This window comes from Panthera pardus, unplaced genomic scaffold, assembly GCF_024362965.1.
Source record: "Panthera pardus isolate Hobbes unplaced genomic scaffold, ASM2436296v1 HiC_scaffold_2, whole genome shotgun sequence".
Classification (NCBI taxonomy): Eukaryota; Metazoa; Chordata; class Mammalia; order Carnivora; family Felidae; genus Panthera; species Panthera pardus.
In genome coordinates this window covers 32,752,138-32,771,273 of record NW_026526765.1, presented here as the reverse complement: position 1 = coordinate 32,771,273, position 19,136 = coordinate 32,752,138, and the positions used below count along the sequence as shown (strand labels likewise).

At 38.7% G+C, this 19,136-nt stretch overlaps 1 protein-coding gene across 4 annotated transcripts in view; it reads left to right on the top strand.

Annotated features, from left to right (window-relative positions):
- Positions 1–19,136, top strand: part of TTC33 (tetratricopeptide repeat domain 33) — a 39,272-nt gene that overhangs the window by 4,383 nt on the left and 15,753 nt on the right. For all 4 annotated transcript variants that reach the window (XM_019464249.2, XM_019464248.2, XM_019464246.2 and 1 more), the window contains one exon: positions 281–502. In XM_019464249.2, the coding sequence (XP_019319794.2) occupies positions 282–502 (221 nt within the window). In that variant the 5' untranslated portion in view covers position 281. The remainder of the gene's footprint in view (positions 1–280; positions 503–19,136) is intronic.

Here is a 19,136-nt window from a genome sequence, read left to right as displayed (position 1 = left end):
CCCAGGCTCCCCAAGTGTTTGACTTGATTTCAGCTCAGGTCAGGATCTCACAGTCAGTTGTGAGATCAAGGTGTGAGATCGAATCCTGCCTGCTTGGAATTCTCTTTCTCCCTTTCCCCGTCCCCTGCTGTGTGCTCTCTCTCTCAAAACAAAACAAACCAAAACAACAACAAAAAAACTGGTGACAGTCTGATTCTCTTATCTGTCTTCACCTATCATTTGTAATACTTCTCTAAAGGCCAAATTTGAATTTTAAAGTTGTTTGTTTGTAATTTTCCAGAATGGCTTCCTTTGGATGGAAGAGAAGAATTGGGGAGAAGGTCTCAAAGGTCACTTCACAGCAGTTTGAAGCCGAAGCTTTTGATGAGAAGGATGTAGTTGAGAATGAAGAAGGGAGCTGGCTTCATGCGGTTAAACGCAGGAAAGAAAGTCTTCTCGAGGGCTGTATTGAGAAAAGTAAGCAGCTGAAGGATGAAGGAGCCAGTTTGGTTGAAAATAAAAGGTATGTTTTTGGAGTTTTCTTACAGAGAACAGTTTACATTTCTGACTGCCAGTAATGAGATGAAGAGTTATGAATTCTATAAATTTATGTTTTAAAAATCTGATCTAGGTGCTAAATTCATCAAATAAATAAGTTTTAAAGACATATTTAGCATTCCCATGGAATCTGAAAGTTTGTAGAAGAGTCTTCAAGATACTTGTAACGTCTGCTTTTGCCATCATTTTTGTTCTGTCTAAATAAGGGTATATGCTAAATGAAACGTAATGCAAATTATTGCTTGATAGGAGATAGTTTAATTTCTGGAATCTTTCTCTTTGTGTTATTATATACCAGATATATTAGATGTTTCTTGAAGGGTTTTGAGGACATGTACTTTTTTGTTTCTTTTAAATAGATGTTCAGTTATCCTTTGCCATTGGCTTTTATATACTTCAGTAAATATGGTTGGTGCACAGGAATTTGACAGTAGTTTCATTTATCCTCAGCCCTATCCTCAGCTAAGCTCTTATACTTTTCTGTTTACCCTTTACCCTTTTCTTTTTTCCTTTTTTCCCTTTCCTCTTTTTCCTATTCTCTTATTCCTTTTCCCCTGCCTCTGCTTAGGTCTTTCAGTGGGACCAAAAATCATTCTTTCACAAATCAGTGGGGAGAGGACCCATTGGTTAGTAGATTGTGTAGAAAAAGCTAGAAGTTTATATATGGGAAAACACAATTCTATATATAGGAAAATAAAATACATAGGAAAACAAAATATATATAAAAAATGTATCTAATACCACATACAAAGATGGACTCTAGAGGGATAGAAAATCTCAATGTGAAATGTAAAACTACACAGTTAATGAAAGAAAATATAGAAGGGTAGCTTTATAACCTAGAGGCAGGAAAGGACTTTTTTTTTTTTTTTTTTTGAAGTTTATTTATTTATTTATTTATTTAGTTAGTTAGTTAGAATGAGAGAGAGCATGTGTGCATGCACAGGCAGGAGAGGAACAGAGAGGAGAGACAGAATCCCAAGCAGGTTCCTCGCCACCAGCATAGAACCTGATGCAGGACTTGAACTCACGAACTGTGAGATCATGACTTGAACTGAGATCAAGAGTTGGACGCTTAACCAACTGTGCCACCCAGGTGCCCCACAACATTTTTTCTTTTTTTAATTTCAGTTCTATATTAGAGTCGAAAGAAGCTCAACCCCCCCCCCCCCCCGCCCCGTATTTCCTCTTATCTAGACTCAAAATTTCCAATAATTGCTTTATTTAGTTATCTTTCTGTACGTAAATATGCACACACTGACATACATAGTTTTATATTTCCAGTTTTTTTGGTGATCTATTTGAAAATAAGTTGTAAACATAATGACACCTCTCTCCTAATTTAGCATGCTTCTTATAAGAATAAGGATATGCTTGGGGCTCCTGGCTGGCTCCCTTGGTGGAGCATGTTGCTCTTTATCTTGATCTTGGTCATGAGTTCAAGCCCCACACTGGGCATGGAGACTACTTCAAGAAAGAATAAGGAAATTCTTTTATTAAACACAATAACTGTTAACTCTATGAATGTTAACATTCCTATAAACTAATATGCAGCCCGTATTTAGTTTTTTCTAATTTTCACTGAAACGTCTTTTACAATATTTTTTAAAAACCAGGATCCAATCAGAGTTCATACGTTTCATTTGGCGATTATATCTCTTTAGTGTTTATGTAGGTCCTCTACTGTATCCCCCATGATAATGACTTTTTGAAGAGTCTAGACCAATTTTCTATTTGATTGTTCCCTTATGGATGTCATTTAGCTTGTTTCTCTTTCTCACATGTTTCTTGTAAACTGAGGTGTGGAGGTTTGATTTAGATTCTGAGTAACCTTTTTGGCAAGAATACTTAAGAGTTATGTTTGTGCTTTCTATTGCATCATATTGGGAGATAAATAACAGCAGGTTGTTAGCAATGCGGCTGTTTGAAAGACATCATGCCTGTGTCAGTCAGTTTGCTGTGTTTAATTTCTGCTGAAAGTCGTATTTTTATAAAATTTTGAAACATTTATCCTTAGTGAAGGAAATAAATCGTATTAAGAGAATTAATCAGCATGAGGACTGTTGTTTTATTTGCACTATGGATATGATTTTGAGAAGATGTATGGTCAGCAGTAGTATCTGAATAGGTCTTTGTTTAGGACAGAATATTCTTCAGATCATCCAGAGATCTAAAGTCAGGTTTGTGTGCCTTTGGTATCTTCCATGTGATAAAGAAGAATTTGGGAAATTAAAAGAAGTAGTACTGAGCAAAAAGCAATTTTCTTTTCTTTGCTCTTTTTTTCTTCTTTCTTAATTAAATTTTGTCAGGGTGGTTATAAGATTCCTTGTTAATCATTTTTTAAAAAATATTTTTTAACATCTATTCGTTTTTGAGAGTGAGAGAGAGCATGAGCAGGGGAGGGGCAGAGAGAGAGAGGGAGACACGGAATCTGAAGTAGGCTCCAGGCTCCGAGCTGCCAGCACAGAGTCCGCTGTGGGGCTCGAACTCACGTACTGCGAGATCGTGACCTGAGCCGAAGTCGGACGCTTAACCGACTGAGCCACCCAGGCACCCCCTTGTTAATCCTTTTTGTCATGAATGAGTCAGAGTTGAGGAAGCAGCATTTTAGTGTCTAGGTCTGTTTTTATTTTAGATTCTTGGAGTAATCTTTTATTACTATATTTTAATAGAAGATATCAAAAGGTGCCTAAACTATAGTATGTTAGCACCTCAAATTGGAAATGAGATAGAAAATAAATAACAGTCAAGGACAATTAACAGCTTAACAGTCTAGTGTTACTTTGTGAATTCTCATTTGTGGTATTTTAGCCATAAAAACTTTTTCTTTTGTAGAACTTTGCAAGATTGACCATTCTGTCTTAGTCAGAAGAAACCAACTATAAATTTTCCACATTTATGAAATCATTTGCAGAACATCCATAAAACATCTTTAGAAATTCCTGTAAATGCCTGTTAAAAGTTCATTAACTTTGTTTTTGCCTTTTTCTCTAGACCACACTAGTGCAGAAGGGAAAAGCTATTCAGTTATTGCCATGGGAGTCCCTGTGAATTTCCTGTGGTAGAGGAGAGCTATCCACTGTGTAGATAAACAAAATAACTCTTGTTTTCTGCCTGCATGTCAAAACATTGAGTCATTTCACCAAAATCAGCTGGGTTGGATGCTTTATTTTGAATGGAGAACACGGTGAGATGATTAAGTTTTTTGCTGGTTAGCATTTGTTTTGGAGTATACATACACAGCTTAGGAGAGAACTAAACAGAATAAAAAGAATCTAGTGGAATTGAATGGTTTGGCTACTCTATGCCAAAACTAAATAAAAATAATACTTTAAAAATATCTGAGATAAAAAGCATACATAAGATAATGTTAACTTCATTTAAGTAATATGAGGAATAAAAAAAAAATGAGGGACAGTGAAGCTAAATTAAACAACAATAACCACAACCCCCCCAGTCCCTGTCTTTGAATCAACTTAATCTTTAAGCATTCTCATTTTTACTACATTTTAGTCACACCAGCCTTCCTTGGGTTTTTGAACACAGTTCTGATACAGCTTTGTCTCCTGACACCTCTGTCTGAAAAGTTCTTGTCTTCTGTTTTCTGATGTCTGTCTTCTTGTCCTTCTGATCTCTGCACACATGTTTTCATCTCTGTGAGCCCCTGTCTGGGCATCCAGTTGGAAGTAGTACCCCCAGGTCCCCTTTGTCTTTAATCACATGAACCTTTTTTGTTAGCATTTCTCCCTTTTTGAAGTTACCTTATACACTTATTTAGCTATTTGCTCATATGTTATCTGTTTCTCTTCTGTAGGAATGTGAGCTCCAGGACAGTAGGGACTTTGTGTGACTTTTCTACAATATCTTCAGCACTTACAACAATTTGTGGCACCTACTGGACCCCCAGTCAATATATGTTAAATATTTATAAAACTACATTTTATTTGCTATATTGTGGCCAAATAGGTGTTTTGTGGCTTAACTACCATTTGTTCAATTGTATCTATAGGAATGTACATTTGTAAAAAATATTTATTTATTTTGAGAGAGGGAGCATGTGCATGAGCAGGGAGAGGGGCAGAGAGAGGAGGGAGAGAGAACCCAATCCCTGTCAGCACAGAGCCCGATGTAGGGCTCAATTTCACGAACTTTGAGATCATGCTCTGAACTGAAATCAAGTTAGATGCTTAAGGACTAAGCCACCCAAGCTATAGGAACGTACATTTTTAAACTCCAAATTAGAAGACAGTATTTTATTTTTTATTTCATATCCCAGCCACAAAGGGCCTTTGGGATTAGAAGTTTCCTACCTTCCTCTTGCATGAGAATATGGCACTTGAGGATCATTGCTCTTTTCTGAGTCTCATTTCTTTCCTCATAACCCACACTTCTCCCTATTATATCATCCTCTGGGAAACCAGATGGATCCTAGTGTCTTGCTGAGTTCAGGAGCTGGAGACGGGGTTTTAGAGAGGCTGAGGCAGCTAGAAGTTGTGGAGCAGAGTACCAGAGAAGAGGGAGCTCCTCAGAGGAAGTGCTCTAGAAATCTGTATGAGGTCCCCTGTATTTGTTGAACGTTAAGCCATTCAGCTATGGGGGAAATTCCACAAGTCCAGCAAACTGACTGGGGAGTTGTAAGCTGAATCATTCCAGAGTTCATACAGAGCAGAGAGACATTCACGCTTCATCCACAGAGTGGAGAGTCTTTGGTGGTCACCGGTGACATTCACTAAAGTCCCCAAAGGAGATACGCCATACTAGAACAACTATACTATCCCTGGAGGGAGGGGTATGATAGACCTTCCCTAGCAGAGCTCAAAAACAGGTTTTGAAAGGTTTCAACTCATATAGAAGTTATTTAAATGCCTGCCAGAGTAGTCAAAAATTTCCAGTCAGCTGCATAATATTTACAAATAGCATTTGATGAAAAATTACTAGACATGCTGAGGAGGAGAAAATTGACTTGTAAACAGGAGAAAAACCAATTGACAGAAACAGATTCAGGAATAAGATAGATGATGGAAATAGCAGATGAAGACTTTACAGTGGTGATATAACTGTTCAAATACTTAAAAGGAAACATGAACCTCATCAGGAGTGAAATGAAAGATAAACAAATGGCACATCTAGAGGTGAAAGATACAGTATCCAAAATAAAAATACACTTAATGGTATTAACAGCTATGCTAGTTGAGTCCTTTGACAAGCAGATGCCAAGAGCAGATTAAGTATGCAAAGATTTATTAGCGGAAACATCTGAGTGAAAGAAAATGGGAAGGGAGCTGGGTTATTTGGGAGAGCCATCAGACCACGGTGTCTGACCCGGAGTGAAAGACAAAAAGAAGGATATTTGAGTGGAAGCATCTTAGGCAAGACCTTGGGTACTCTTGGAAGTCCAGGTCATCTATAAGGGAAGTCCCATGGCCTCCAGCGAATGGGCCCATCTTACTGTCACCTGCTATTCTCAGTCAGTGCGGGGAACAGCCCATGGGAAACATCCTTGCTGCAGATGGGGCTGTGGATTTCAAAGGTAGCAGCGGAGGTGAAGGTCTAGTTAAGGTAATAGGATGACATTTTTAAGGTTCTGAAGGAAAGTAAAATTATCGGCTTAGAATTATATATGTCACAAAAAATATCTTTTAAAAATAAAGGCAAATGCGCCTGGGCAGCTCAGTCAGTTAAGCGTCCAGCTTGTGATTTCAGCTCAGGTCATGATCTCACGGTTTGTGAGATTGAGCTCCACGTAGGGCTCTGCACTGACAGCATGGAGCCTGACAGCAGGGATTCTCTCTCCCTCTCTCTTGGCCCCTCCCTTGCACTCTCTCCCTCTCTCAAAATAAATAAACTTAAAAAAATTAAAATAAGGCAAAGTAACTTTATCAGACAAACAAAAGCTGAAGTAACTCTTGCCAGTAAGCCTACGCTTCAAAAAATATTAAAAGAAACTCTTCAGGGGGAAGAAAATGGTATGAAATGAAATTTGTATCTAAACAGAACAATAAGGGGGCACCTGGGTGGCTCAGTTGGTTAAGCGTCCAACTTCGGCTCAGGTCATGATCTTGAGGTTTGTGAGTTCGAGCCCTGCGTCAGGCTCTGTGCTGACAGCTTGCTCAGAGCTGGAGCCTGCTCCAGATTCTGTCTCCCTTTCTCTCTGCCCCTCTCCCGCTCACATTCTGTCTCTGTCTCTCTCAAAAATAAATAAACATTAAAAAAATTTTTTTAAACAGAAGAATAATGGGTGCTAGATATGATAAATAAACATAGGTAAGTATGAAGACTTTTTAAGTTTTAGAATTCTTTTAAAGCATAATTGATTTTAAAAAACTAGCAACATGTTCCTCAAAAAACTAAAAATAGAACTACCCTACGACCCAGTGATTGCACTACCAGGCGTTTATCTAAGGGATACAGCTGTGCTCTTTTGAAGGGACACATGCACCCCCATGTTTATAGCAGCACTATCAACAATAGCCAAAGTATGGAAAGATCCCAAATGTCCATCGATGGATGAATGGATAAAGAAGATGTAGTATATATATACACAATGGAGTATTACTCGGCAATCAAAAAAGAATGAAATCTTGCCATTTGCAACTACGTGGATGGAACTGGAGGGTATTATGCTGAGCGAAATTAGTCAGTCAGAAAAAGACAAATATCAAATGACTTCACTCATATGAGGACTTTAAGAGACAAAACAGATGAACATAAGGGAAGGGAAACAAAAATAATATAAAAACAGGGAGGGGGACAAAACAGAAGAGACTCATAAATATGGATGACAAACTGAGGGTCACGGGAGGGGTAGTGGGAGGGGGGATGGGCTAAATGGGTAAGGGGCACTAAGGAATCTACTCCTGAAATCAGTGTTGCTCTATATGCTAACTAATTTGGATGTAAATTTAAAAAAATAAATAAAATTTAAAAAATAAAATAAACTGGCAACATATTAGAGATTTATTATGTGCAGAAGTAAATACATGACAACAGTAGTAATTGAGCAGGCAGAGGTAAAAGGAATTATATTGTTATTAGGCTCTTATAGTATATGTGAAGTAGTATAGTGTTATTTGAACCTAAACTCTAGAGCAACCACCAAAAATAATAGGAAGAAGGTCATAAGCCAAGGGTGGAGATAAAATGAAACATTGGAAAGCGAAATTTTTTAAAAGTACCATTTACAGTACCATCCCCAAACAAAATTATTAGAAAAAAATTCAACAAAATATGAATAAGAACTATACATGGTAAACTATGGAACATTGGTAAGAAAAATTTAAGGAACTACATTGAGGTAAATATATACATGTATATCTATACATATGTGTATTGTATATGTATATTTATTCACATACACATATACACACATATGTATCTATTTATACACACATACATGCATCTATTTACACACACATACATATAGATGTACATATTTATGCACACACATATATACACATATGTATATATTTATACATACACACATATACACACACACACACACACACACACGCATATATATGTATATATATGTGTATATATACCCAGTTCATGAATCAGAAGATGACGTTCTGTTAAGATGTTAGTTCTCCCCGGGGCGCCTGGGTGGCTCTGTCGGTTGAGCATCCGACTTCGGCTCAGGTCATGATCTCACGGCTTGTGAGTTTGAGCTCCATGTTGGGCTCTGTGCTGACAGCTCAGAGCCTGGAGCCTGCTTTGGATTCTGTGTCTCCCTCTCTCTCTGCCCCTAAGCCACTCTCATTTTGTCTCTGTCTCTCTCAAAAATAAATAAACATTAAAAAAAAAAAAAAGATGTTAGTTCTCCCCAAATTGAGCTGTAAACTCAATGCAGTTCCCATCAAAACCCTAGCAATCTTGATTTTGTAGTAATTGACAAGCTTATGCTAAAATTTATGTGGAAATGTGAAGAATCTAGACTGGCCAAAACAATTTTACATAATAAAAAAGACTTAGAGAACTTACACTACTTTATTTTGTCACCATGTTTTTTATTTTGTTTTTGTTTTTAGAAGATTCTCTTTTTTTAAAGCTTATTTATTTATTTTGAGAGAGAGAGAGTGGGGGAGGGGCAGAGAGAGAGAATCCCAAGCAGGCTCTGTGCTTAAGACCACAGGTCTCACTCTCACGTACTGTCATCACCACATTCTTGAATGCTGTACCTTTATAGTTTTAGTGTAAGAATGGACATCTGCAGATCATAAAGAATATAAAATACAGAAATGACTCGCATTTATGCAGTGAATTGATCAAAGTTAAAGCTTCTGGTTATCAAAAGGCATAATTAAGGAAATGGAAAGTCAGGCCACAGACTGCAAGAAAATATTTATAATACATATATCTGACATAAGACGTTTTCCTAGGCTATATAAGGCACTCTCACAACTCACTGGTAAGACACTATCCAATTAAAGAGTGGATACAAAATTTGACCTGAAGCTCTACAAAAGAAGATAGATGAATAGCCAGTAAGCACATGAAAAACTTCTCAGCATGATTAATCACCAGAAAACTTCACATTCAAATCACAGCATACTAGTACATAACCACTGGAATGGTAAAATTGAAAAGACTGGCAATATCAAGCAAGGATGTGGAGCAACTCAAAGTTTCATATATTGCGTATGAAAATGTGAAATAGTTTTACTACTTTGGAAAACAGTCTGGCTGTTTTGTGAAGTTAAACATACACCTTACCATACAATCCAGCAGTCTACTCCTTCCTAGATATTTATTCAGGAGAAAGGAAAACATATATTCACTCAAAGGCTTATCTAACAATGTTCCTAGTAGTTTTATTCCTAGTGGCCATGAAATGCAAACGGTCAAAATGTCCATCAACAGGTAAATGGATAAACAACTTTTAGTGTATCCATCCAGTAGTATCCTATGGAATAATGAAAAGGAATGATTGATGCATCCAAATTACTATGCTCGGAGAAGGAAATCGGAAAGAGTGCACACTATCTAATTTCATCTGTATACATCTCTTTAAAGACACATCTAATCTATAGTGACAATCCTATTGACTGATGAAAAGGAACGATTAATGCATCCAAAAATCAGTATGTTCAGAGAAAGAAGTCAGGAAGAGGGCATACTCTCTGATTCCATCTATGTACATTTCTAAAGACAAATATAATCTATAGTGACAGAATATCAGTTGTTGTCTGGAACCAGAAATTGGGGTGGGTTGACTGTGAAAGGGCATAGGGAACTTTTGCGTTGTTATGATGGTTGTGGTATTTACATAAGTATACACATTAGTAAAAACTCCTCGAAGAGTATGCTTAGAATGGGTACATGTTTTGTCATCTAAATTATACTCCAGTAAATTTGATTAAAAAAATCAGCCTTGAGTGCTTGATAAATGTAAAATAATTCTTTATTTGTTTCATTTATCTCTATGTTCAGGATATATTTTTGTTCTGTATTTGCTGTTATTTTGCAGGTTAATTGATACAATGATTTCAATTCCAGTAAGACTCTGACTCGATATTGTGTATTTGGGGGTCTCGATCATTTTATCACCCTATTGGCCTTCTTAATTACCTCCTGTGCTCTGGAAGCAGTGGCAGAAGTCCCCAGTCTTAATCTGGAAGCGGGGAGGGGAATACACAATTCACAGTTGTGTGTATTCCCAGTTGTTGGGTTGGAATCTCACCTCCTCAAGTTACCATCTTAAAGGTTGTAAAAAATCCAGTCGCCGTTTTTAGGTTGGATTTTTTGTAAAATGATGACATGGATTAAGTACATCAAAATGTGGAAGAGCTTTAACTTAGCATGAGTACTAATCATTAGAGTGGTAGAGAAGTAGGGGTGCCTCTAGAGGAAGGGAGGAAGGTTGATGAACAAGAGGAAGCTATTTCTACTTCCTAGGATACAAACTTTTGCTTCCTTGTGATTCCCTTTCTCTCGTCTGTCCTTCCTTCCTTCGTCTTTTTTACGCTTGATATTTTCTCGTTTATTTAGCACTTAAAGGGTTGTTGAACACGTGAACTGTAGCACAATCCAAGTATGTTAATGTCACCCTTCCTTCAAAGGCAGCACAGTTCTTTAGCATTACAGAACCTCCTGCTGTCAGTTTACTTCATTAGTAACTAACTGTAACTACTCTTGGAAGACTTCAGTTTGCAATAGAATGGGTTTTAAGATCTGAAGTTCTACCTTACAGTGTTTATGATTCTTTGTAACCAAAATCTGGTGTATTCTTCTATCTAACCAGTAAGTAATTTTGACGCTTAACAGAGACAGTATTGTGAGTATAGTGGTTAAGAGTGTGGAGTTTGAAGTCATTTTACCTCCCTTCAGATCCTAGCTTTATCATTTCTATCTATATAACCTTTGGCAGATTATTAACTTTTTAAGTATTAATTTCTTCATATGTAAAATGGTGAGCCTTCTCTCATAGACTATTTGGGGGATTAAAAGGCAAGTTAATGTAAAGGAGATTAACATGGCACCTAGCATCTAGGAAACATTCAATAAATGTACTTCAGATATTATATTTTAGGATTTTGTATGTGATTGGCACATTTCATGTAATATTAAGACTTTTTATGAGTTATTTTGTTCAGATGTCATTTTCTAGAATTGTTACTAACTGGGATATGCACCTTTTCAAGAGTCGCAGGGTGAGTCCCAACTTTGAAATGTTGGCTTTTAAGGTTTCAGCCACTAGATGGTGATATTTGATTATGTAGCTAAGTTCGATTTTTCTCTGTGGGAATTAGTGTGTATGTGTGTGAAGCAGAGATATCATTAGAATTTACCATGAATTTTGTCTCTTGTCTAGAAAAGTATACCTACCAAAATGAACATGAGGGCGATCTGGCCTTGTGATAAGCATTTTACTGGCGTCCGCATGAATCTAATGACTGATCTTCATTTTAATGTCATCTGTTCCTCTCTTTGGTTTCTTCTCACTGGTATACAAACATACCCAAAAGCATTCCTTGACTCCTACCATTTCTTTGCTCCCCTTTCACCATAAACTCCATTCTTTTTTTTATGTTTATTTTTGACAGAGACAGAGACAGAATGAGAGTGAGTTAGGGGCAGAGAGAGAGGGAGACACAGAATCGGAAGCAAGCTCCAGTCTCCGAGCTGTCAGCACGGAGCCCGATGTGGGGCTCGAACTCACGAGCTGTGAGATCATGACCTGAGCTGAAGTCGGTCGCTCAACCCACTGAGCCACAAACTCCGTTTCTTGATGAATCATCCTCTGGGTCCATTCCAGTCAGGTTTCTGTTCCCACTGGTCCCCTGAAGCCACTCTTGTAAAGGTTATATGACCTTCGTGTTGTCAAATCCAGTCATCATGTCTCTGTTCTCATTTATTACTGTGCCTCTCGTCGTTCAGCATAGTTGACCACTGTCTTCCTAAATACACTGCTCTCTCATCTACAGAACACCACACTGATGGTTTTTCTTTTGTTTCACTGCCCACTTCTTAATCTTCTTTGCTTCCTGTTTTCTTGTCTTCATTTTCTAAATATTGGTGGACCACAGTATTTAGAAAGTACTTCTCTTTTCTATGTCCATTTTTTCCCTTCTTAAACTTATATAGTCTCCTGCTTTCAGTGTGCCGTCTCTATACTGATGACTGCCAAATATGTCTGCAGTGCTATCTTCCCACCTGAATTCCAGACTCTTAAGTCTCCAGTGCTTACTTTATACCCACTTGGATATCTAATTAGTATCTGAAACTTAACATGTCCTAAGCAGAGGTCTTGATTCCCTGACCCCCCCGCTACACACACACACACAAAAATATCTGGTCTTTTTTAGTCTTCCCCATGTCAGTAAAAGGCATCACTGTTTACCCAGTTACTTATGCCCAAAAGCCAGGGGTCAACTCTGCTGTGCATGTACCATTACAGAGCTAATCAACCCCAGTCACCTCCAGCTCCCTGCCCTTCATGCTGTTCTTATGGCCATAAAGCCTGGGCGGCGGCTGCTGTTGTTACAGACCAACAGCCCCCGTTCGTGGTGCTAACTGACAATCAAAGACCATCCATCACACCTTGACACTGGCCAGCTTGGACCCGTAGATGCTCAGATGGGACCGGGTTACGACTCTTTGGGGTAGAATTTGACGGATGGGAAACAGGGTATGGGAGGGAGCCTGCAGATAAATTCTTTTCCCTTCTTCCCCTCACTGGACAGTTTCCAAGGCACACAGGTTTTATACAAGCTTCTGAAGAAGTTCTACAAGATTAGCAGTCATCTGTTTGTTTTTTAAGCTGTTGCCAGCCTAGCAGATGCCTTGTATTTATTCTCCCTCCTTCCGGCCTCACTTCTTTTTCCCCTCACTCTTGCTTCCCTGGGATCCTACCCCCACAAAGTAGAAGCTTAGGCCCCCGGGCTCTATTTCCCTGGGAACTCAAGCTGAGACATCATCCTGGATTTCCTTTCTTTTTTTTTTACTCTTCATATCCAGTCCAAGTTAGAGTGACTTTATTTTTTAAACATATTTTAAATCTTTTTTATCCTCTCCTCTGTTTTCGTGGCTGTCCTCCTAATCTAATCCCCTGTCATCTCTTACCTGCATCATTCAAGTAGTCTCCTAACTGCTCTCCCTGTGCTCCTTCTTACACCCCTACAGACCACTCTCTCTGGGCCTCACTGATTTTTTCAAGATGTAAAGCAAGTCTGTATGTTTGTTGCACAAAAACTCTGCAGACTCCTCATCACACGTACAGTTAGAGCCGGGGCTTTGGGTCTACACCTCCCATTCCCCTTCCTCCTCCTCCATAGCCATGCCGGTTTCCTTTCATTTCCTCAAAACTTGGGGTGTTTGGCCCTCTCTTGGCTTGGGCTCTTCCTTTGTCTGGAGTGAACTTTCTCCAGATCTGCAATTAGCTGACCACTTTTGGTTAGTCAGATCGCAGCTCAGATGCCTTCCTAGAGAGACTTTTTCTGACCACATGTTCAGAGTAGCCATCCAGTGACCTCCCTTTCACATCCCCCCCCCCGCTTGTTTGTTTTTTTTTTAATCACACTTACCATATTTTAACTTAGGCTTGTTGTTTTTCCCTGCCTTCTTCCTGCCTGTGAACATTCTAGAATGTAAGATCTAGAAAAATGGTAGGGTCATTTTATATCTTGTTGAGTGCTACAGCCTCAGTACCCAGAATACTACCTGGGCCAGAGTAGATGTTTAATAAATGTTTATTAAATGAATAAGCTGATGACTATAGAGCTCATTAAACCTGAAGCTGTCATAAATTGGAAATCTAATTGGGAGCAAAGTAGCTAAACACTTTGACATTTCTGTCTGATAAATGAGTGTGCTAACTTATTTGGCTTGCTCACCAGCTGTTCCTTACCTCAGCATAGGGTATTGTCTCACCCTGCCCCTACGCAGGCCCTGCAGCCATTCTAGTTGCTTCCTGCCTTGGCTGGTTCCCCAGCACACTGTCAAGGTTGTCTTTAAACTGGCCAAGTCAGACTCTGGTCATTTATTAACCATAGTGACTTTAAACCAAGTTTTTATCTCTTAATGCTTCCTATCCGACAGCCGCAGTGGGCTGTGTCTGTTCGGTGCGTTCCAAACTGAAGTTGAATTAAGAGATATGCTGTAGGAGCCAAGAGAGACCATCGATGTTATTACGTGCCAGGCTTCCTGCGATCCCCAAATGGAGGACCTGGGCAGTGCCACCCTTTATTTGTAGGCCAGGGGAAGTCTGTCAAAGAGAGAAATGAAAAATGAGGGTGGAGAGGGAATTCAGTAAGCTTATGATAGTGAAGTAAGTGCCCACTGGTTGCTGCTTCTCTCTAGCCAGTGGAAAACAGCTCACGTGTTCCTTTAAACTTTTGCATGTTTTGTGGGCAGAAGGCACTTTTCACTTAGCTGTGCCTCTGCTACCGCCAATGCCAATGGCTTCAAAATAAAAGCAGCACAGTTTGAGGGGGTGCAGTGGACATTTTCCCCCCTCAAATCTGTGTGCCTGTTTTTGCACATGTATATGTTTATGTGTGTGTCTGTGTCAACATGCTGCCTAATGAAAAGAGGAAACAGAACTAGTGATGGTCAATGTCACCTCGAACTTCTTAGTTTACTTTGTACTTTGTGATAATGTAAGCAGCTTTGGGGTTGGAGGGCGGGGGTGGGGTAAGCCACCCTGTTTCTCAGCAGTAGTGCTGTTAGCATTTTGGGCACAACAGGCGTTTGGTGTTTGTCGGTCAGGGTGGCCCTCTGCCTTGCCAGATGTTAACATCCCTGAACCCTTGTCACTAGGCCTCCAGTGACAACCAAAAATGCCTCCATAAATTGATATAAATGCCTACCTTGGGGTGATAAATGTTCCTGGTTGAGTTAGGCAGAAAATAGGACTGAAAGTAAAAAGGATATTTGATAAATGTGACAGAAACAGTGGTTGGACCAAGTAGTGCAGGGGTTGGCAAACCACAGCCTGTTTTTATAAAGTTTTATTGGATGCAGACATGCACATTTGTGTAAGATGATGATGTGTATGATGACGTTCTGTGGCTGATTTTTGTGCTACAGCAGAATTGAGCAGCTGTGAAGGAGACTGTATGGTCCACAAAACCTAAAATACTCATGGACCTTTGCTGTGCTGACCTTGGTCTCTGGACCAGCTGCTTCCTCAAAAGCCACAAAGACTCCTGAAACCTCACACATCCCGGGGCTTTAAAGTCCTCTACCTAGAATTAAAAACAAAAACCTAATGTTTATTTATTTTTGAGAGAGAGAGAGACAGACAGACAGCGTGAGCAGAGGAGGGGCAGAGAGAGAGGGTAACAGAATATGAAACAGGCTCTGGGCTCTGATCTGTCAACACAGAGCCTGATGTGGGGCTTGAGCTCATGAACTGCAAGATCATGACTTGAGCCAAAGTTGGACACTTAATCAACTGAGCCACCCAGGTGCCCCTCTACCTAGAATTTTAATCTCTTGGTTCTTTCTACCCATATTCCCATTTCCCTTGTCTTGGGATTTCTTGTGATTTCTGTATCTGGAGTGGTAAGATGGAACAAAGTAAGAATTAAACTATTTTCTGCTTTTGTTGTAAGGTAAAATTTGTTTGTATTTCTTTCCATTTTTTTTCTGAGGTATTTTCATCATACTAGCTCTTGTCTCCTCTTTTCATGTCTTTCATGCTTTTCTTTGCTGTCTTTTAAGACTTCTTTTGGAGAAGGTAAGACAAATGAGGTAGATAGAATCTGGAATATTAGCACCTTCTGTGTGCCTGGCCATGTTCTGGGTGTTGTAGATACAAGTGAATCTACCTTTTGGTCCCTGAACTCATTAGTGAAGAGAAGATAAAAATGCATGGAAGAATTAGAGAAAAATTCAATGGAAGACAACAATGGGGTAGTTGGAAAAGTATTAGTCTTGTAATTGAACTAGCTTCAGATCATGGCTTTTACAGGGTTAATGCCATTTGTCCTGTAGCTGCTCTCTACCTTTGTTTCCTCATCAGTAAAATGAGAACAAGCAATGCCAATCTTATGAGCACGAAGTGAATGAACTTTTCGTGAGAATAGTTGTTTAAGTGATTGTACAGAAAGTACTTTGTAAAACAAATACTATGGGAATAAAAGTGTTACTCTGTGGTCATGTAAGTGGTACTCATGGTCCTCATGATAAACAGAATTTTAATTTGGTCTTGGAGAGAGAGAGCCTTTGAATAAGTGAAGAGGAGGAGGAATGAAATCCTAGATGTGCTTATGTTTGTGTACTGCTCAGCCCACATGAACAGGAACATGATACGTGGGTAGGGAATGGGCGAATGTGCAGCCAGCAGGGAGCAAAGGTGGGGATGGGGCGTCATAGAAAACAGATTGGACTGATAAGCTAATACTGGAAAAAATATACTCACTAGTATCAAGTCCTGCAGAATTTGCTACTACTACATTTCTTAGAATATTACGAGTAGGAGGATTATTATGAAGGAGTAAGTCAATTTTTCAGAGACAGAAGAACATAGCAAATTTCCAAAGTTTTTCATGTTGTGTCTGTAATAACATTTGGAAATATTTAGAGATTAAGCTTGAAATCACCCATAAAGAAGTACACTTTCTCTTTAGGTGACATAGTTATAAATAGTCAAAATGGGTATTAAGTATTGTTGAGTGTCATGTACCTTTTTCCCTCCATTATCAGTTACATATGAAGTTTCTCTAATGCTTCTCTGAGGTATTTTCTACATGTTCATGTGGACTTCATACTTTTTAATAAGTTGCTGGATTTAATTTATTCTTTATTTAGGATTTTTATCTTATGGACTAGAAAGTCTGGAGTGATGATTAGGATTCTCTTTTTTCAGATAGTGTATCTTTTTGAGGACAAAAGCATTCTTTATTTTTATTGCTAGGTTATCCAAATATACTGAAATACATTAGGAGGCTTAAGACTATGTCTTTAGCTGTGGTATTTAAAACTTTGGCTTAGGCAGTGGCAACTGTTTTCTGGTTCAGGCCATATTGTCCTCCTTTACCCCACAAAGACTGTAGACCACTTGTGTCTGCCTTATTCCTTTAGAAATTATTGATATATGTTAGGTCCTATTGTGTTAGCTGCATTTACCTTGGTCTGCATAGAGCTTTTATTTTTTTTTTTTAATTTTTTTTTAATGTTTATTTATGTTTGAGACAGAGGAAGACAGAGCATGAGTGGGGGAGGGGCAGAGAGAGAAGGAGACACAGAATCTGAAACAGCCTCCAGGCTCTGAGCTGTCAGCACAGAGCCTGATGCGGGGCTCGAACCCACGAACCGTGAGATCGTGACCTGAGCCGAAGTCGGATGCTTAACCGACTGAGCCACCCAAGTGCCCCTGCATAGAGCTTTTAAACAAACACAGAAGTAAATGTAAACAGGGGGTCACAGTGAGCCTGTCCGAGGAAGCAGGAAGGCAGGGTGATTTGGTTTAGCTAGGGGAAGGGAGTCCTATTTATTGTTTTGCCTTTTGCAGACTTCGTGATTTTATCATATATTTATCATTAAAATAAGGCACTTATTATAGTCCTGCCCACTTACTTACATGTTTTAATTTGATCCAAATTCTTCTATATACTGGAATTAATTTCTAGTGAAATTTATTTGTTTATTTATTTACTTTTTTTAGAGAGAGAGAGAGAGAGCACAAGAGGGGGAGGGACAGACACACACACACACACACACACACACACACACACACACAGAATCCGAAGCAGGCTCCAGGTTCTGAGCTGTCAGCGCAGAGCCTGATGTGGGGCTTGAACTCTCAAACTGTGAGATCATGACCTGAGCTGAAGTCAGATGTTTAACTGACTGAGCCACCCAAGTGCCCCTCTAGTGAATATTACTTTATGACATTTGTGTGTATGCTCAATGAGTGAATAATCTGGGGGTAAATAATTTCATTTTTTAAATTTATTTAATTGTTTTGAGAGAGAGTGAGAGAGGGAGAGGGAGGGGCAGAGTGAGAGGAAGAGAGAGAGAATCGCAAGCAGGCTCCACACCAACAGTGCAGAGCCTGACCTGGGGCTCCCATCTCACGAACTGCAAGATCCTGACTTGAGCCAAATTTGAGAGCCAGATGTTTAATGGACTGAGCCACCCAGGCACCCCTAGGTGATAAAATAATTTTAAATGATCTCTATATCTGAAGTAGAAATTGGGAGGTTAAAATTGTGACTTTTCACTTGTTTCAGAAAACTCATTGTCTAGTATGGCAATGAGTAGACCAGGGCAATTGCTTTCAATACAGGAACAACTAGGGAACATCCTGTACCACGTAGAAGTTGGCATCATTGTTTTAATTTGCTTTGGAAAATGACCTTTATTCAGTGTGCATACATCTTTATGTAATTTCAGAGCTCCTTCCTACTGTTTCCAGAGGCAGTTGATCTGCTCTGAATTGTTTGTTCTTGTCTATAATAAAAAATTAAAAACTTTTAAGATGTGTTTGTTCTTTTGTGTAAGTAAATAGTTTAAATTATTACTGAAAGTGGGCTTTATGATTCAGCCTAATCCTGAGTCCACGTAATTTTAATAAGTGATAGTGACTAAAACTCGGAGCAGTTTGGAATTTAAAGTATATTTATATCTTTCCCTTGCCTAATAAAACCACCCAGGAACTCTACTCTGAGCATTATCTCAGCACTTCTTTCCAATCCAGCCCTCCTTTCACTAAATATGTATGTCTTGAGAAGATATGCAATAATTATGTTTTTTCTCTTTTATTGCCTCTTGCAGATCCTTTTTTCTTTCTTTCTGAGCTATGGAAATTAGGTTCCTTATTAGAATGTTCATTGTATTAGCTACACATTATTTTGTCCTTGCTTTCTTCAGAATGCTACTCCAAATTCTAGACAGAAAAACCTCAAAATAACTTGAGGAATTTTTTTTGTTTAATTCAGAAAATTTATCATTGTCTAAAAGTTGGAACCTGATTTACCTACATTGGAAATCACACAACTTTCACTCAAATTAAACCTGTCTAAAACTACTTTCTATATCATTATAACGTCTATATGAAAGTGTTTATAAAATCAAGGAAGCAAACTAAACTTTTAATTTCAAATATATCCTGAACAAAAGAAAACCACTTCCAATATGAAAATATAAATTCAGCC